The sequence below is a fragment of the Petaurus breviceps genome, unplaced genomic scaffold, assembly GCF_028583685.1.
Source record: "Petaurus breviceps papuanus isolate PSGF00001 unplaced genomic scaffold, PetGlider_PUasm1.0 129, whole genome shotgun sequence".
Lineage (NCBI taxonomy): Eukaryota > Metazoa > Chordata > Mammalia > Diprotodontia > Petauridae > Petaurus > Petaurus breviceps.
In genome coordinates, this window is record NW_027185665.1 from 993,877 (window position 1) to 1,015,019 (window position 21,143).

Sequence of the window (21,143 nt, forward strand, 5' to 3'; positions counted from 1 at the left end):
AATATCAGAATAATTTTTCTCCAAAATTTACCTATATAACTTCTACTCCTGTGAAAGAATTTAGAGTAATAACCCTCCCCAACTCCCACCCCGACCCAAACAGAAATCATCTATTGTGTAAGGTCTCAGGCAATGGTTCAGTTGACTGTCCCGGAGATATTTATGTCTACTTGGGAAGATTATATATACATGAAAAAATAACAGAAGGCAGTATTGTACACACTAGAATGAATTTGGGGTAATCTTATCCACTCTCCCATTTCAGATGGGAATCCCCTCTTATGATACTGGAGAGATGGGTTTTATAATATTTTGGCTTGGGAGCACATGAACTTTGCTGGCAGTGCATCTGTAAGAGTTTCACTCTCTCCTCCTGAGGCTAGCTCCCTTCCCCTCCTCCTCATTGGTCCTAGTTTAATTCTGAAAATTCTATTCAACAGACATTTTACTGGTTCTCTCAATTGGCCCTCTTACATTTTCCACAACTCTGGCCTTTTTGGTCATTGTCCTAGGGGCACACTCCAGTTTGTTTCCATTAAAACATGGCTCCTACAGGGCGGCCAGGTAGCACAGTGGGTAAGAGCACCGGCCCCAGAGTCGGGATGACCTGGGATCCAATCCAGGCTCTGATACTTAGCACCACACCCAGAAATAACTGGCCGTGTAACCTTGAGCAAGTTACTTAACCCCGATTGCTAAAAAAAAGAAAAAACGGCTCCTAGGACTGAAACTAATGTGCCCCAGTCAGTGCATAGTGGGATTATTGTGTCCCTAGAGTTGGACAGCAAAGCAGCTGGGTGGCATAGTGGATAGTGCCAGGAAGATAAAGTCTTCCTGAGTTCAAATATGAACACTAGACACTAGAACCTCAGACACTATTAGCTGTGCAAGTTTGTCTATTTGCCTCAGTCTCCTCTTGTAAGATGAGCTAGAGAAGGAAATAGCAGCTTTACCAAGAAAATCCAAGGGGTCATGAAGAGTCAGACAGGACTGAAAAATGACTGAGCAAAGCTGAGGATAGTAGCCTAAACCTGAACTACCAATTTTAGCAGCCATACCTCAGTCTTTTCAATAATAAATTGGGGATAATAGCACCTATCCAGCAGGATCACTGAGATCAAATAAGGTATTTGTAAAATACATGGCACTAACTAATTGTAAATAGCAATTAAGGTTTGTTTCTTATTTAAATTAGTGGTTAATTAAAAACCTTGGGTCTCTTTTATATGAGCTGCTCTCAACTTGGGTCTCACACTTGCCACAATTCTGCAAATCAAAAATAATCCAATTCTGAGACTTGATGTTAATTCCTACAAAATTTCATCTTTATGACTATAACAATTGAAATAATGGAGGTAGCATGGTAGAGTCGCAGCCTCGTAATGCTTATGACCATGGTCAATCCTGGACTTCCCATCTACAAAAGGAAGAGGGTATCTAAAGTCCCTTCCAACTTTGTACTACCAAGCTTGCTTCAGACGTCTGTTCCATTACTAATCTTTCACAGACTGATGTCCTCCAAAGACTTGATAAGTCTGAGTCCTAGGTGTTCATACAAGTCAATTTACAAAACAAAACAATAAAATAGGGCCAAAGGACATAGAGAATGCGTTCTAGTTTGAGGCCAATTCAGTCATCCCTGTTTTTTTCTCTCAGATATTCAGTGAGTAGTCCTATATGTATATATAGGAGGAGTCCTATACCTGATATGGAATATTTATGGTATAGTAATAGGTATTGTAGGAACTAAAAGATCACTTTCAATTGGAGTAGCTGGGAAAGGAAGAAAGTACAATGCAAGCTAGACTGTAATAGATATGTGTAGTTTAAAAAATACTTAGGGAGGTGGAGTGATAGACTTAATAGGTATCCAACAAACACATGAGTGAGCTCATAAACACATAAGCTTTGTCATGGGCACAGTTAATAGGATGAGTTGGCTGGAGTAGATGGTTTATATAGAGTAGAGGGAGATTAGAAGGGAAAGGTAAATTGGGGTCAGATTATGGCAGGCTTTGAATGATACACAGAGTGTCAATGAAAATTCCTGCATTTTTAAAAGATTAAAATACAGCAATGCATATGAACAAAGAGATTAGCAACCATTAGCCCATTTCATCAAACCTAAACCCTTCAGTCATTCAGGAAGCCAGGTTTCAACACACCTCCATCCTTTAACTCATTCTGGGCTCCTCCACCAACAAAAGCTATCTGCTCTCATTTACTTTTCCAGTCTTCTCAGTTGTAATGGTCTCCTTCCATTAAGGGAATGGATTTTTCAAATATCAATTTAAGTGGGAAAAATAAATTTATTCAATGATCACATCTTACAGAATATTTTCCCATATCACTTTGAAGCATTCTTTTATTTTCAGTGATCAGATATTTAGGGAATCTAATCAGTTTTCAGTCTGCTTTTATTAATTAAATGTTTCAAGTATATTTATTCAGTGTCTAAAAATGGCAAAAACAGGGAAAAGGAGGCTCACCCTAAAAACTTATCTAAAATCCTGGGCACGCAGTGCAAAGATATTCTTTTTGTAGCCAGTAAAAACTGAGGTTATACAACCTGTACAAATTGAATGTTATTTAGAAAAACAGAAAACCTGCTGTTCTTTTTAGACTGAACCAATGGGGGGGGGGGGGGGGGAGGAGAGGAAGCCTTTGTTAGAATTCTTCTTCAGCTTGCTTGCTGTGAGCCTGCTTCAGCTGCTGCAGCCTTTCGATCGTCTCTGACACCGTGCGTTCTCCATGCACCCTGTTATCTCTTGTCCGGACATTCACAGTCCCACTGGTCTTCTCTTTTTCACCAACAACTAAGAGACACAAAAGGACGTTCAGAATTCTTTAAAGGGACATCAGAGACTAGCTAGTTATATATATAAATTTATACCTTAATATTCATTGAGGATAACAGAGATCATCATTTCCCCTTGTAACACAGATACTTTTTTACAAAGGGTAATAAATTATCTAACTTGGCAGGCTGCTGTGAAAAAAGCATTTTACAAATCTTAAAGTATCTTGTAAATGTGAACAGTTTATCTAACTGAAACTACTACTGCTCACCAAGTTTGGTTTTTTCCCCTTTTGGAGGGCATTTGGGGTTAAGTAACTGGCCCAAGGTTACCTGGCTAGTGTTTTTGTGTCAAGTGTCTGAGGCCGGAACCAAACTTGGGTCCTCCAGACTCTGGGGCCCGTGCTTTCCTCACTGAGCCACCTGGCTGCCCCTGCTCAAGCACTGCAGACAATCTAACAGAAATACCCTGGGGTTTTGTTGTTATTTGGGTTCCAAATTGGAACCCTCAGTGTTAACTGAGAAATATATGGGATGAAAGGATATAAAAACCTGAACTTTTAGATAATATTTTTCTATACATCAAAATATCCCATATTATGCTATGTGAATTACAGAGATTTGTAACAAAGCTACCTAAACAAGCAGATTTAAAATGTACAAGGTTTTCTATCAGCCTATCCAGCCCTCTTCTGGTGTTCAGACTCAGCCCAGCCCAGTTCCTTTACAGAACCAGAAGGATAGCTTTTAATATTATTTTTCATTTTTACCTAGAATGAAGTTATATTGTGCTAGCTGTGCATTTCTGATCTTCTTGTTCAATGTACAGCCTGGATCCAAATCAACGTCAGACATTAATTTAGCATCATGGAACTGTTGCTGCACCTAGGCAAGACAGGATACATTTTTAGACTCATTCAAACTGTATTTTGATTCATGACTTTAGAATCCATTAGTGGTGCTTAGCCTCTAATCTGAACCTTCAAGAAGGCAATGTGGAAAATAACACTAAGAGAGTCTGAAGGACACACTTAAAACAATCCTAAAGACCATGTGAATAACTCAAGATACTGTGCTCTGTAAGGTTTACAAAGTGCTTTTCTCAAACTAATAAGGGAGAAGCAACATTAGGTAGCTAAGTATAGTTGAACTACAGAGGCAGAGCAGTGGACTTGCTAAGATGTGGGTTCAAGGTCAAGCTCAGGCAAAATATATGAATTATTTATCTGCCCTGATGTTAACCAAACAGGTTACTATTTTTAAATAGTAACAGGTACAATTTTAAACTAAAGGCCAATAATAGTTACTTCCTAATTAAAATGAATTTTAAAATCCTCACACTTCATATGAGGGTGCTGGGATAAATAAAAAATTTCAGATGAAATCACCTCAAGGGACAAAGCATCAGCTAACCAAACCAACACTTGCCATTTGCAACTGAAGGACAACAGCTGGATGATATATGAATTTGCAAAGCACTTTCCTTGCTATGGATGTTAGCCAAACATCCTTTTACTTACTAGGTTTTCAAAAGGCTCAAAGACATTCGTGTGAAAAATAAGGTAGCTTCTTAATACTGCAATCTGTCTTCCAGTTTGTTACCAACAACACCACTTTAAAAATCTACAACTGGTCAATCTTTCTTCTGATCACACAGCAATTATCTTCGCCAAAGTTAAAAAGTGAATGTAATTTGCCATGACTGTGACAATCACATTTATTTTTGATACATGCAACCTGAGAGAAAAATCTACAAATAAATCGCAAAAGCCTAAAAAGCAAAATGTATACATTACCTTTTGGGCATATTCATCACATGTTGGTCCCACTGGTACTACCATTACCTGCCGAGGAGACAGCCAGAAAGGCCTGTGGGAGAAAAAGACAATCTTAAGCAGATTAGTTATTTTTTTCAATATTATTTTTTCCCTGAAATACAGAATGGGAATATAAAAGGCTGCTGAGTTTTCCGTAACTCTCCTTTTACAATGTTCAATTAATATCTGAATAGAATTCTATTCATAATGATGGCAAAGTTTCAAAAACTCTGAAATAAATTATCATTCACTGACATTAAGTGAAATGAAATAGATAAAAATATACATTTAAAAATCATGAATCATAAAAGGTTCGACTGAAATTATTCTCTCTTCCCAGCCTACAGACAAACCTACAAAAGACAAAGATATTCCTTGAGTTACCTCACATATTCGGATATAAGAAGCAGAATGGCATAGCAAAAAGGGAGCAAGCCTTGGAATCAGAAAGACCTCAAGTCCCGTCTCTGATATATACTGGCTATGTGGCCCTGGGAAGTCAAGTAACCTCTGGGTACTCTAGGCAACTCTCTAAGTTACTGAGAAGGTGCCAACCTGCATCAGTAGAGGCAGTTTCTTCCCCAAGAAGTTCCCTATGCCAATGATATAACAGGTCCAGATGGCATCCCTATCCAGATACTAACATATCCCCCCCACCCCATACTATCCTCATTCATCAAATGCCTATTATGTGCACAGCCTGATGCTAGGTCATACAAGCCTAGCAGAAAGTCTGTGTTCCTATGCCGGGATACAAAGGCAAACACGAAACGTCGCCCTCGGAGAGCTAAGAGTCTTGGTTTTGATTGCTATCCTTTACATCTCACCTCCATTTTCCCATATATCCCTTCACCACCCCTACCCCAGGGGGCCATCCCTTATAACAAAGAAGAAAAAAGGAAGAAAAAATCAAAACAAAACCAACAAAAGGTCACCAAAACCAATCAACACATTAGCCAAGTCTGATAATTTATGCAGGCATTACATTTTTAAATACACATGCTCCTGCCTTACCATTTGCCTCCATAGTTTTCAGTTAGGATAGCAATCATTCTTTCCACAGATCCCAAAACGGCTCTATGAATAATTACTGGCCTTTTTTTATCATTGCCATCATGACTATAAAGAAAAACAAGAACATATTTTTGCTTATTCCATAGTAAATATCTCCTCTTAAGTATAGTTCAACATTCTAATAATCTGTAATTTCCTTGATGTGGGTTCTCGCTCTACTAGCACAGATCGCAACACTTATGTAATTTTCTAGACAGCTGTTTACAGTTGCTATGGCTAAAAAGTTTCACACTTGTTGGCCAAACCAGCTATGAAAAACTCCAAATTCATTAACCAGGCAAGTCCTAGGAAAACTAGTCCAGAATGGGCCCTACTCAAAGTCCTGACTGGACTGGTCACGCCAGAGTTAATTTCCATCTACACTGCCTTCAAAAGGCAGATGTTAACTCTGTGCTATCTATGAAAAAGCATCAGAGCAGCACGTTACTGCAAGAGGCTTTAAATATTCCTTTTAAATAAAAGACTCACCTGGGAAATGATGCAGACACACACTCACCTTACATAAGTAAGATTAAATCTAACTGGCAGTTGAAAATCTAGTTGAATTGTTGCACATTGGTGGTATCGACCAATAGCATCTTTAATCTGAATGTCGATCTAATAAGAAAGATCAAATTCACTGTGAAATAATCTCTATAATAGTGAATAATGGTAAAGTGAGTTTTTGTTGCCAATCTCTTTTTTTAATCAAAACTGAGTAACAAATGTATATTAGATATAACATTATGCTAGTTGATAAAGGAAAAACATTAAGATCCCTGCTCAAGGAATATACCATTTTGAAAGAGGGATAAAATGTATATATAAATAACAAATTAAAATCTGCTAAGTGCAAAAAAGATAATACAAATAATATGAGCTAACTTTTAAAAAGTGCAAATTAATTTATATAAATTATCTCATCTGTGCTTCCTAACAGCTTGGTTGAACGAATTCTACACAAATTACTACTGAAGAACCTGATACTCAAAAGACTTTAAAGTACTTCAGCCATGGTCACACAGGAGTTAGAAGTGCTGGAGCCTGAATGTGAACGGAGATTCTCCTGACTCCAAATCCAGTACTCCATCTACCACATCACATTGCCTGTCTGATACAAATGGAGGGCTGTGAGAATTCAGGGAAGGGAAAATCATTTTTGGCCTGTGTGCATGCCTGGGGTAGAGCTGGGGAGGAGAATGAAGGGAGGGCTAACAGAGAAGGTTTTGCTGAGGAAAGTGCTAAATGGACTTTAAGGATGGGCATGCTTTTAGTCTGTGGCAGGATGGAATATAAACAAAGTTAGTAGGAGGAATGGGGAAAGACGAAGCTGTACAAAGTGCGCTGAATTTGTCTGTCCTCACCCCTGACCTAGACCAGGAGTTCAGATTCTATCCCACAAGAAACAAGGAAGGATGTGATTGGCATTGGAAAGATTAGTCCAGGAGTAATGTGCAGAACTGCCTGGTCAGGGTGGTATCCCAGTGGGGGACAGAGACCACATAAATAGTCAACCTGCACTTATTAAGTGCCTGCTACATGTCAGATACTTTGCTGAACAGTGGGGATACAAAGACAGGGAAACAATATCTCTCTCCAAAAGCTCATGGACTAAATGGGAGAGACTGTGTAAACAAATTACATACAAACAGGATGAGTACAGGAACAACAGATGACTTCAGAGAGAAGCCATTGAGATCAAGAAAGGTTTCTTGCAAGATGTAAGACTTTAGCTTTGGACATAAAGGAAGTCAGGAATGAAAGGCAAAGGTTAGCCCTAAAGGGCAGCCTGTGAAAATGCCCAGTGTCAGCAGATGGAATGTTTTGTGCAAGGAACAACAAAGAGGTATCACAATAATTAAGACAAGAGAGAAGAAGTGTCTGAATTTGAGTGCTGGCAGCGGGAATGGAAACAGGGACATGGGAAAAACGTGCATCAACAAAACTTGTCAGCTGTTTAGATGTGAGAGATAAAGAAAGATTAAAAAAGAATGAAATTTTGAGAACAAATGACTGAGAAGATCATGGTACTACCATTCACTGGATAAATATTAAAGAAGGGCCTACTGTATATAAGAAACAAATCACAGACATGTCATTTAAGCTCCCTGGTCTGTTTCCTCATCTGTAAAATGAGGGCACCAGGGGCAGCTAGGTGGTGCAGTGAACAGAGCACCGGCCCTGGAGTCAACAGGACCTAAGTTCAAATCCAACCTCAGACACTTGACACACTTAACCCCAATTTACCTTACCTTCCCCCCTCCAAAAAGCAAAAATAAAACAGGGACACTGGGGTAAGGAGTAAGAGACCTCTGAGGTTCATTAGCTAAACTTTGAAGAACAAATTTGGGAAGGTGTAAGGGTTATGGGATTTAAAGATCTTCCATGCCCCGCTGGACTTGCTGACAAAGCAGGAAGGCGGGGGGGGGGGGGGGGGGGAGGAGGGAAGGTGGGGGCAAGAGGAAGCAGAAGCCAAGCTAGAATTCCTGTGGTGACTGGCAGCAGAAGCGGCAGCAGCAGCGGCCAGCAGAGACAGTGGTAGTGGCTGAGGTGGAGGTGCAAACTCCCTTTATTTTGAGCAAACCAGAATTTCTGCTTTTCAGAAATTCAGACTTCTGCTGAGGACCACCAGGGACCAGAACTGCGGGAGCTGGAGCTGCTGGGAGCACACCTCCTGGACGCTGAGTAGTTGCTATGAGTGGGGAAAGGAGGATCTTTGCCTGAGGTAGCCTGTTCTGCTTTAAAGGCTTGAGAATGTGGGTGCTTTCTACTTTATCTACCTGTGCTAATTTTGTAAGTACTATGATGGCTTTAACTTTCTGGTTTTGGGACTCAGTTTTCTGGTATTTTAATAAATGTTTTAGCTTTATTTCCCATGTAGGGAGCCTGGTATATTTTGTGATTAATAACCACATCAGCATATTTATAGTTGCCATAGGCATTGTGAATATGGCATTGCTGATACATTTGGCGACAAGGGCGGGATCACAAAATGGCAGGCCTCTATTTGGAAGCAGGGGGGCTTTAGAGGGAGAAATGGCTATCCCAGGATGGGAGGATTTGCCTTATTCCTCTCTAGCCAGAGAATGGGCCAAAAGCATGGGGCCCTGTGAAAACTGGGAACCAAGGCTAAAAGAGGGAGAACCTGGAGATTTGAAAAGATATTTGCAAGGAATACCCATAGAACCAGGCAAAGAACTGGCAGGAGTGTACAGGAGAGGCTGGGTCCTGCTAACAAGTTATCACCTTATGTGTAAAAGTAGGGATAAGCTGCTGGAAGAAAGAGCTCGGATGGCTAGGGAGTCGACTGGTTTGCCTGAGGATTCTTCTGTGTCACAGCACTCAGAAGAGCAAACTAGAGGGACTCATGTGGTCCAGGAGCAAGCTAGTGTTCATGTAGCTAAAAGGAAGCAAAAAATGCAGAAGGAATGTGCATGCAGCTTTTGTACAGGCTGGGCAGAGTTGCCCTGACAGCTTCCAGGAGAATGTGTGTGAGGAGAATGGAGCAAGGTTAGATGAGGAGTCTTCTAATGTAGAAGCTCTCCCCATACGAAGAAGAAGACAAGAGAACCACCAGGGCAAAACAGAGTCCAGGGAGATAATTGAGGATTTCACTCAACAGGAGATCACTGACATATTGAGTAGATTCACCCAAAGAAGGGGGGAGTCTTTAGTGTCTTGGATAGTAAGAATCACTGATGAAGGCAGGAATAACACTGGACAATGAGGACTGCTTAAAATTCATATGTATCAGTCAGAATCCTTTTGTACACCAAGCTTTTAGGGATCACCATATGCAAGGAGGAAAAAACAAAACTAATCTGCTAGCCTTAGCTGCAGAGGGATGCAAAAAGCAATATCCTACTGAATCTATGTGGCCTAGGGGAGACAGACCCTGGTACTCACTTAGAGACTGTATGAGAAAGCTAAAGGAGGAGGTAATGAAAACTGCTATCATGATTAGAGATGCAAATGCATATCATGATACCCCCCTAGGAATTCCTCATAGAAATATCATAGTGAAGACAGCTCCTCCTGCATATAAGCACCTAATTCTGACTCTATTGATTGGAGAAATAAGGCACCCTCTTTCAGAGGTGCTGAATAAGATTTCACAATTAAGTGACCTATGGGAATGGGGACAAGATAAACTGCCTCTAGAGAAAAGAGTAAACAGCCAGAGGATTCAGAGACAAAACTGTTTACTGCTCTATTGAGAGCAGGAGTGGACTCTAGAAGAATAGATGGTATTCCAACTGAAGAGCTGCATAAGCTGTACCAAGAAAAGGTACTTAGCATTAGAATGAACAGGGAAGCAGGAACCACCCCTGCAGGTATTTCTGAATCTGAATCTTTGTATCTAAATTTGCCTCAACTTCAGGGAGAATAGGAGACAGGCCAAGCCCCAGCCCAGATAAAAGAGATATACAGAAGAGATTGCAGACCCCATATTGGTTTAACAATATATTGGAAGAATGGATCAACTACTGTGACTAGGGCATTGCTTGATACTGGGGCTGAGGCCACACTTATCTATGGAAACCCTGATAAGTTTAAACATGGAACTCCTGTTACCACCACAGGTCTAGGAGGGGCTGAAATATCAATCAGCCAGACAAGTTAAAATAACAATGAAAATTAGGCAGTAACCCGAAGAAAGAATATACTGTGGTTGTTGTACCCATTCCTGAATACATCTTTGGAATAGATGTATTGAGAGGCATGACTCTGAATTTACCTGAAGGAAGATACCAATTTGCTGTAAGGAAGATAGGAATTAATACAGTTTTAGTGGGAAAAATAAAAATGGACCCAGTCACTTTACCTAAACTTTCTGAAGTAATTACTTTAAAACAGTATCGTGTGCCAGGTGGGCAAGATGAAATTACCACTACTATAAAGGAATATGTAGAAGCAGGAGTGTTAGTCCCTACAACCACAAGATGGAATAATCCTGTCTGGCCAGTAAGAAAATCAGATGGGATGTAGAGAATGACCATGGATTATAGACGGTTGAATAAGGTTGACCCCTTTGTATGCTGCTGTTCCAGATACCATCACCTTAATAGAAAGGATCCAGAAATATGATGGGACTTGGTATACAGTTATTGACTTGGCAAATACCTTCTTCACCATCCCAAAAGACCCTAAACAATGCGACCAATTTGCTTTCACTTGGCAGGGTAGACAATATACTTGGGTGGGAAATTAACCCTGCAAAGCAAAGGTTCAAGGACCAGCTAAAAATGTAAAATTTGGGGGTATATAAAAGAACAAGGGACTATGAGAGATTCTTCCACAAGCCCGACAAAAGATTCAGGATTTTCCTACCCCTACCAATAAGGAGGCCCAAAAGTTGATAAGATTGTTTGGATACTGGAGGCACCGCATTCCACATTTGGGACAGATTTTGAAATCTTTATATAGAGTCACTTGGAAGAAATATGTACTCGACTGGGGACTTGAGCAGAGTAAAGCTTTTGAAGAAGCCAAGGCTGCTGTACAATTGGCCCTAGATTTGTGGCCCATGCAAAATAGTCCAGTGGAATTACAAGTGACTGTACAAGATGATTACGCAAACTGGAGCTTATGGCAAAAACAACTAAGTAGAAATGTACCCTTGGGATTTTGGTGTAGGAAACTCCCTTCATCTGGAGTCCAGTATACACCTTTTGAAAAGCAGTTGTTAGCTGCATATTGGATTTGGTGGAGACTGAACAACTGACTCTGGGCCATGAAGTGATATTAAGACCTGGAATCCCAATTATGACCTGGGTAATGAGTACCCCAGCTTCTCACAGAATTGGACATGCCCAAGAGGTTAGTATAATCAAATGGAAGTGGTATATTCAAAATAGAGCGAAAACAGGCAAAAGCGCAGTCTCTGCTCTACATGAATCTGTAGCAAACATAGAAATTGAGAGGAATGACACACCCCCTGAGCCAAAGCAACAGTTGAGTCCACTGTAAAATAGAATGAGGGATACGATGGATTAGCTGAGGAACAAAAGAGACATACAAGGTTTACTGATGGGACAGCAAAATATTTGGGCCAAAAGACACTGGAAAGCAGTGGCCTATAACCCCTGTACTAGAAGGACTTTGGAAAGTACTGGGATAGGTGGAAGTGGCCAATATGCTGAACTTATGGCAGTATATCAAGCCATCAAAATAGAACAAGGAGGACAGTGTCATATATTCACTGATTCATGGGCGGTAGCCAATGGGTTAGCTACATGGATGCCCATGTGGAAAAATGAAAATTGGGAAATTCATGGCAAACAAGTCTGGGGCAAAGAATTATGGGATGATATCTGGAACATGTCTTTGGTCACTGACTTGTCAGTTTTTCATGTAGATGCTCATGTGGCCCCCACCACACCACAACGTGAATACAATGCTCATGCTGATCGACTGGCAAAGATTGCTACTGAACATATTGTCCCTACTTTGACAACAACTGATGATCCGGTATTAGCAAAATGGGTCCACCAAACAGCAGGCCATTTGGGGGTCCAGGCCACACACCAGTGGGTGCAAGATCGAGGTATTAGTATCTCTCATTCACTGTTAAAACAGATAGCAGAAGAATGTCATAATATGTCAATTGGAAAAGGAGTGAACTGTTCCTCGGGTAGTAACTGGAGAGATAGCAAGAGGAAAAGTCCCAGCCCAAATCTGGCAAATAGATTATATTGGTCCACTACCACTGGATAAAGGATGCAGATTTATATGTACTTGTGTTGACACCTATTCAGGTGTACTAGTGGTTTGTCCTTATAAGAATGCAACCCAGAAAAACACTTGTAAAACCCTAGATCTCATAAGTCTATATTATGGAACCCCAATGCAGATTCAAAGTGACAATGGGTCACATTTCAAAGGCAATGAAATGAAGAAGTATTGTATACTAAGCAATATAGAATGGATATATCATATTCCATATTATCCAGAAGCATCTGGGTTAATTGAAAGAATGAATGGATTACTGAAAGAACAGTTGAGGAAGTTAAGTTCCAATAATTCATATCAACATTGGAAGGATAATTTGTTCATGGCTTTGTGTAATTTGAATAATAGACCATTGGGAGGAAGTACGCCTCTAGCCAGAATGATGACCCCCAATCTGCAAATTAGAAAACAACAAACACATAAGATCCCAAATATTGAGTATTGGACCTTGAGGTCAGATGTCCCAGCACCGTACCCAGGAATACCTGGTTTGGTTGGGTATGATTTACATTGTTTAGAGGACTTTTGGTTGGACAGAAAAGAAATAAGAAAAATCTCCACTGGGATATGCATAAGAATCCCTAAAAATCACTTTGGACAGATTTACCCAAATCAGGATTAGCAGCTCAAGGAATACATGTATTGGCTGGAGTAATAGATTCTAATTATCAAGGAGAAATTGTTGTAACATTCCATAATTTAGGTGAAGGCCCATACAGATTCATAAAAATGATAGGATAGTTCAAGTGATTACCGTTCCTTGTAAAACAATACCACTTATAAAAACTGACCCTCCTTCCAAAACAACTGTCAGAGGAACTGAAGGATTTGGTTCTACTGATAGAATAAAATCGGGAGCTCAAGTATGGGTAAAATGGAAGCCAGATGATGTTCCAAAGGCTGCAGAGATAACACTGGAGATAACACGTGGGAGGGATAACACTAACTATTGTTTATTATGGAGAAGATGATTACAAAATTGTACCTTAACTCATATATTTTACTGTGAGTGAGGCTACAATAGTGTGGTTATTGTCTCTTTGCTTCTTCTTGATTTTTTCTGTTCACCTTGTTTGCTAGATTTGTTTCCGCAGGCTTGGTACCCTCCACCTGTAGATGCCTGATATCTTAAGCTGGATGTCACCCCGTCTGCAAGTGTGATGTGTCACCCTTGGACCTGGCATCAAGCATATTAAGAACTGACCTCTCAAATGGGACCCCTTAGGACAGGGACAGCTCTATATCCGATTTCGGCAGCAAGTAGCCATGGAAGAAGAGACCTTCACCCCTTACCACAAGATTTTGGGGCCCCATTTGTTGGGGGGGAATGATGGGGAGCTTGTGCTCAAGCCCCACCCTAAAATATTTTTTTCTGTGTTTATTGTGTGCTATCCTTGTTATATTGCTGTGAAATTCTGTTGACACCAGTTATTCCTAATGTGTTTTTGCCAAGTAAGGGACATGAAAGATCTTGGGGCCGAATGTGAGGGTTATGGGATTTAAAGATCTTCCATGCCCCGCTGGACTTGCTGATGTAGCAGGAAGGGGTGGGGCAAGAAGAAGCGGCGGCAGCAGTGCACAGCAGAGGTAGTGGCCGAGGTAGCCTGCTCTGTTTTAAAGGCTTGAGAATGTGGGTGCTGTCTACATTATCTACCTGTGTCAATTTTGTAACTACTATGATAGCATTGACTTTCTGGTTTTGGGACTCAGTTTTCTGGTATTTTAATAATTGTCCTAGCTTTATCTCCCATGTAGAGAGCCTGGTATATTTTGTGATTAATAACCACCTCAGCATATTTATAGTTGCCATAGGCATTGTGAATATTGCATTGCTGATACAGGAGGAAAAAATGAGAAGTTTGTTTTGGATGACAGCTGGGTAGAGATATTAGACAGATGAAAATGCAAATATGGAAAAGATGAAGCCTACAGACATGGACTTAGGGAGATATTTGAAGCCATGGGAGTAAATAACTGGACATGTGGAGGAGAGAGATTTGAGATAGAGAGAGGGAGAAGGAAGGCCAAGGCCAGGATTTCTACAACACTTGAAGGTATATTTCCTTTCATGATTCCAAATACTAGCACCCTCCTCCCCCCAAACATACTTTGCAAGGTACTATTCTTTAATAAGGAGTCACAAAAATTACTTTTATATTAAATAATGTATCAAATCAACTTAAATCACAATGTAAAGGATGTAAAGTGATTACTTGTCTATATGTGACCAATTGGATGGTTAAAAGAGGAAGAAAAAAAAGCCTTTTTATTTGTCAAAAACTGAGAAGATGCGAATATAAAGAAATAGTTGTTAAGAATATAGATTGTGGCAGAAAGACAGTAATGTCCAATGAAACTGGAAGTAGAATGGAGCCAGGTTGAGAAGAGCTTTAAAAGCTAAACACGAATTTAAATTTGGTCCTAGAGACAGAAGAGACACCATCCACTGGTTGCCCCTCACACTTCCTATGTGAAAAGTCCACATCCTTCTACTCTCATATTATCTTCCTGATGACACACTATTTGTTGTTTCTCTGTATGTTATATATCTTAGAAATATTCCACCATGAAGAACTAAAACAAAAAATTTTCATGGTATAAAAGAAAAACACTTCAAAAGTGACAGCAGGATGAAGATTATGCTGCCATCTTGTCTTATGAGGAGTAGAAGGGGAAAGAAGCAGCTTTCATTGAATAAACTAATCAAGAATATTATTTCATCAGAGAAAAGTCAAGATTTCTGAGAATTTCAATTATCCCCGCCCATATCTACACACATCAACATATTTGGGTACTAACCTTTGGTCCATAGAATGCTCCATCCCCAGGGTTTAACTCCCACTTCTCACCAAATTCATTAAGGCTGTTCTCAAGTTGCTAAAGATAACAGATTAAAACAGAAATATGTGCAATTGCTTTCATTCTAGTTTCAAACTAAAGATACTATTTTCTATCCATTCATATACTACCAGTCCCAGTATACATAACTTGATCATTTTAAAAATAATGATCTTTTCTTTTGTCTTTTTTTTTGCTTATGGGAGGGCAAGTGGGGTTAAGTGACTTGCCCAAAGTCACATGGCTAATTTTTGTGTGTGTGTGTGTGTTAAGTGTCTAAGGCCAGATACGAACCCAGGTCCTCCTGACTCCAGGGCCAGCGCTCTATTCACTGCGCCACCTAGCAGCCCCAATAATAATCTTTTCTTAAAACAAAACAAAACAAAACAAAAAAACCCAACAACCAATTAATCAGACAGAAAACATAAGCTTAATTCTCTGACTTGTGTGGATTATCACCAGTGGCAACATCAACATCTTAACCAAAGGCTTGGATTTCTTAAATACAGCTCAGATTCAATGCAATCCCAATAACTTTTCAATAAAATGAAAATACCTTTTCAGCTTGATTCCATACTTCAATATCCCCAAGGAACTTTTCTGGGCGAGTTGAAAGGTTTAATTTAAAGGAAAATCCAAATACACTATACACTGTCCGCAAGAAGTCCAAACAATTCTTTATCTCCTCTTCGATCTTTTGTTTTGTTTAGGGGGAAGAAAAAGGTTGAAAAATGTACCGCTTACTTGTTTTTATTTATGTTCTAGCATTTAAAGCTTGATTTCAAGGGGTCTAATCATGTACCTGCTCCATGGTACAGAATATGTGAGCATCATCCTGCTGGAATCGCCGCACTCTGGTGAGCCCCGTGAGAGCTCCTGACAGCTCATTTCGATGAAGTACCCCAAAGTCAGCGATTCGCAGGGGTAACTCCCTCCAAGATCTGGGCCGGTGATCAAACAGAAGACTGGAAATAAAGGAAAGGTTTTAAAATCCACTGTCAAGTCTGCAAACAGCCAGCTACTTCAATGACAGGAGCTCTCACTGTTACATTACAACAATGGTTCTCAAACTTTTTGATTTTAGGACCCCATTAACACCTCCTTGCCCCACCATTCCCTGGATAGCTTTTCTTTATGAGGTTATAGTTATCCATATTTACCACATGGGAAAAAAATGTCTTAGGATTATTATAAAAATAGTCTTGAATTCATGGTGCCCCTTGAATGGGTCTTGAGGTCCTCCAGGAGTCCCCAGATCAAACTTTGAGAATCATGATTACAATGCAACACACAGATTCCTATAGAAAACTGACAAAGTCTTCCTATTTCGGTGTAGAAAGCAACATCTCTCATGCTTTGAGTTACTGAACTTATTCATAATGAGACTATGACTACGAAACAATTTTAAGGGCCTTAAATAAATAAAATGACAGAGAATACACTATGAAATATCAGCTCTAGACAACAGTGAATAATCTCTTTGCAGAAATCTGGAAAGACAAGAGCCCACGTAAAAAGCTGCCAGCTCTGGAAAGGACCTAAGATTAGGTCCTGTCACATCAACCCTGGGCAAAGCAATCTATTTTCCTAGGCCTCAGCTTCCTCACCTAAAAAATGAGGATGATGCCTAAATGGTCTCTGAGATCCCACCTAGATCTTGATCTATACTGCTATGAAATCAACCCTATAGGATCACTAATTATAAATGCATGCAGACTCTATCTTGATTTTTTCTTCTAAAGTTTCAATGGCCCAGCAGCCCCACAGACAGCACCTGCCACTGTGGAACCCACGTGAAGATGATCTCTTCCTACTACCTACTTGAATCCCTGAAATACCTGATTTTGTAACTTAGCTCCCAAAACAGTTATCTGGAAGTTAAAACCTATCTTCGCATACTTAGTTCGAGCACAATGCCTTGTACATATCAGGCACTTAATACACATTTGCAGAACTGAGAAAATAGCCTGGACAAAAGGCTGAAATTGAATTTCCTGGACCCACAACTCTACCCATCCCCATATGTCAAGCAGTCCTCCCTCCACAACATATAGGGGGTGACAAAAAGAAATATATTAGGATTACCTTCCTAATATCTAGGGGGTTTTCACATACCCCTCATTGAAGTGGATATCTCCAGATCCTTGCATCAAAGTCATGAAAAGATATTATCATTATCATAACATAACATTTAACCAAATTTTCCTGAACATGTAGATCATAAACAGAAAATCTTTCCAGAAAGAGAAAGCAAACTCAGTTTAATTATAATATTTGATAACATTTTACTAGAAACTCAAAGCAAGTTATATACCAGTGCCCTGGGCAGTTCATAGGCTTCAGAGCAAATATCTCCTTCTCCACTTCAAAAGAAAACATGTTTTCACTGTAGTGCTGCCAGTGTCCTGAAGTCATCCAGAGTTTGCTATTATAGATATTTGGGGTGACAACCTCCTGGAACCCCCTTTTCCTATACACACTCTGAAAAAGTAAACACAAAAATAAAATCAAGATCCTAAAAATGGGCTAGAAAAACAATTGCCTTGTATTTTAAAAAACAAACTGAGCAAAGTAAACCACAAACTAAAAGAACTTTGAGAAAAGATCTCACTGAGAAATGGTTAAGCGAGTGAGTGCGCCACCAAAACAGACAAAGAGCAGATAAATGTCTCTAGGTCACACATCAATTTCAGTGACCTCACTGACACGCGCATATGCAGCATCTTTCAATAGTATGGTTATCAACACACATGAATACTGAAAAAGACCTAAAAACTATAACACGTAAGAACAAGCTCACATGCAAGTTATCTTACTTTCCTCCCACCCCAAAAAAACAAAATTATTCTTTTCCTAAGAGTCCTTAAATTAAGTCAATTTACACCATGTATTTGAAAAGCCGCAGAAAGGCAGTTTGACAATAAAAAGATACAACAGAAGAATATAATTTACCCTAATGAATTCGATAAGCGTATTATAGATGTGGGCTCCTTTTTGCAGGAAAAAGCAACTTCCAGGACTGAGTTCATGGAAGAAATAGAGTTCTTGATCCTAGGTAAGAGAGAAGACAAGGCAAATGACCAAATTATACAACCATCATCTTCATATCAATGTTTATGTAACTCTAAAATTTAAAGTATTTTACTAATTGTCTAAAATAATCTAATAATCTAAAATTTAAGTATTTAAAATAAACTATCTCATTTGATTCTCACAAGAACTATACAAGTTATTATTTTGTAAGTTATTATTTAAAAGGTATTATCTCAAATACAAATGACAAGACAGACTTATCTGCCAAGCTAGGGTCAGAGGCAGTGTCTTAATATGCACCTTTCTGACTCCTAATCCTGAATATTATCTGATATGTCAAAATTTCTACTGAAGGCTAAATTAACTTCTTGAGCCACAACTGAATTCCCTCAAAGCATATTCATTGCTTTTTCAGTTGTTTTTTTAACAATCAAAAGATCCCTTCTGCACTCTGCCTTTTTCTACTGGCCAGAACAAGGGTTCCTAACCTTTTCATTAGACAGAATTGGTTTTTATTCCCCATAAGACTGTGCTGGTAACACAAGGGATAGGAAGAGCTAACAATGCAGTCCTTGGTCAGGAGATGGGGGCAGCTACCCACAAACCACAATAAGAGGCAAGGTAGCAGTCTTCAACAACAAAACAAAACAGCCTCTGCTCTCAAGGAACTTGTAGTCTGATGGGGAGACCACATGCAAGGAACTAAGTACTAAATGTATAATGGGTAAATTGTAGATAATCTCAATGGAAGAAGGCTTTTTTTTTGGCAGAAGGTAGGACTTTAGCTAGGATTTAGAGAACCAGAAAAACTGATGGTGGAAATCTAAGAAAGAGATAGTTCCAGGCATAGGGGGTACAGCCAATACATCAAGTTTGTCTTGTTCAAGGAATAGCAAGGAGTCCAGTCACTGGATCACATCATATTTTATACATTATTCTACTCTGAGAGGGACAATTTAATTTCCAAATAGCTTAATATTTGATTACTATGTTAATGTTTTAACTATAAACTATTTTATTTTTCTATTAGTTAACAGCATCCTTATTGGCATTCTGCAATTTTTTTCTTTAAACTTTTAAAACTTAATTTGTAAGTCATTGATGTCCTCTTTTCTGCATGTAAGTACATATAAGTTTGTTGGTGTTATAGCTTTATCTTTTTCAGTGTTCTCAATCTTTCCCAACTCACTGTTCTGTTTTATAGGTACAGAAAACTTTTTAAATATCATTTCCAAAACTTCCATCCTCCAGAGCCCATGGCTCCATATTTTAAATGCCCAAGTTACAAGAAGATTATGTCTGTGCGCTGGCCTGCATGCAGGCAGCAGGAATTTCTACCAGGCAAGGTGATATGCCAGCAGCTCACACCCTGTAATCCAATAGGTCAAGTTTCTGAAGTGCCCACCAGAAATTATACACCAAAGCCCCCTAAACCTGCCAGAAGGGGCCCCTACCAGGGTCCCTGGAAACCACCTAATAAGCCATAATAGTGAGGGAACTTTTCACCTATGTTGCCAGAAACATGCCCCAGATACAAGTCTTTTCTAATTAGAAATATACCCCAGATGCAAGTTTGTTCTTGTTTTTGCTAGGTAATCAAGGCTTCACTAGAAATGTCATTACACCTCCTTGGAACCATATTTTGTTGTTGGTAACATCTTGTTCTACAAAAGTTTGCTCTGCAGTAGGCTTAATGCTGTCTTCCCTACTGGGGAGGTGGTCACAAGCTGGTTAATAAACACTCCTATTAAATTATAATTGGCTTGGCTGTCATGTCCATTTCATTTGTCCATTTCACTGGAGGTTCCACTGAGAATGCCTTTGGCACTGACTTGACAGCTGGACCAGGCTCCCTGGAGGGCCAGGAAAGCAATTTGCCCTAGGGGGTGGCCACCAGTGATGTTCCTGGGCCCCAGGCTCCTTTTGCTTCCCTGAGCGGACCTAGAACCCGAGTCCTTCCCTAATTATTTCAATTCAGTCCACAAGTGTTCTTTTAGGTGAGTGCTCATGTAGTGCAAAAGCGCCTGGGGGGTGGCCAACGAATGACATTCCTCAGCCCCAGGTAGAATAGAAGGCTAAGTTGGACAAAACCTTAACGCCACTGACCTCCAAGATCAGGAGGCCAACAGAGCGCCTGTTCTTTATGTATTCTGTGTGTCTGGTATTAAGTGTTGCTGTAACTTTAACCCTTTCCTTATGTGTCCTGTGTGTCTGTCACTAGGCATTGCTTTGACCTCAATTGTGCTGTAACTAACTTTTTGTCTCGGAATTTTTTTTTTCTTTTTCTCTAGTCCAGAAGATAAATTGTTCGGCCCTGAGTCTCAGCCTGGGGAGCCAATGCCATAGATCAAAAGCTCAGACTCCTGCCAGCTCCCCGTCCCGACTCCCTAAAGGTTCTCAAGAGGTTCCCCTGTGGCTCCCTTTCGAAATTTAAAATCTCCCACCAGAGATACAAAGACGCCACGCCGCCAGAGTGTCTTGTTAGCTCTGGTTCGTGTTTTCTTTCTGTGTGTTGTTTTCTGTATATCCTGTCTGTGTGATTGTGTAAAGAAATCTCTGAATCTGTCACCCTGTAAGATACAAGAAGCAGCCAAGACCTGTGCTAGAAAGATTGATAGTCTCTTAACTCCAGTCAAGTTCTATCTAAGAGAAAAGGGGTCACTTCAATCATCAAGGAGAAGTAGGTTTCCAAGCTGCACTTTGGAATAGGACTAACACTTAACCCTTTCCTGGGTCACAGAGAACTGTGCACCATCATTGGGAATATAGACCCAGGTAATTGAATTCATTCTGGTTACTATTGGGCACCAAGAAAAATTTTAGTTCTGTGTAACCACAAAAACTGAAGTTTAAAGTCACCAGATTGGTTATTC

At 39.8% G+C, this 21,143-nt stretch overlaps 1 protein-coding gene across 1 annotated transcript in view; it reads right to left on the reverse strand.

The window, feature by feature from the left end:
• Nucleotides 1-2,289: 2,289 nt before the first annotated feature.
• Nucleotides 2,290-21,143, reverse strand: part of LOC138172711 (threonine--tRNA ligase 1, cytoplasmic) — a 57,579-nt gene continuing 38,725 nt past the window's right edge. Inside the window, exons 10-19 of the mRNA XM_069102475.1 lie at nucleotides 18,190-18,288; nucleotides 17,552-17,718; nucleotides 16,040-16,202; nucleotides 15,794-15,931; nucleotides 15,199-15,276; nucleotides 6,185-6,285; nucleotides 5,629-5,733; nucleotides 4,594-4,666; nucleotides 3,568-3,682; nucleotides 2,290-2,816 (exon numbers count right to left, since the gene is read on the reverse strand). Coding sequence (XP_068958576.1) covers nucleotides 2,668-2,816; nucleotides 3,568-3,682; nucleotides 4,594-4,666; nucleotides 5,629-5,733; nucleotides 6,185-6,285; nucleotides 15,199-15,276; nucleotides 15,794-15,931; nucleotides 16,040-16,202; nucleotides 17,552-17,718; nucleotides 18,190-18,288 — 1,188 coding nt within the window. The 3' untranslated portion in view covers nucleotides 2,290-2,667. The remainder of the gene's footprint in view (nucleotides 2,817-3,567; nucleotides 3,683-4,593; nucleotides 4,667-5,628; nucleotides 5,734-6,184; nucleotides 6,286-15,198; nucleotides 15,277-15,793; nucleotides 15,932-16,039; nucleotides 16,203-17,551; nucleotides 17,719-18,189; nucleotides 18,289-21,143) is intronic.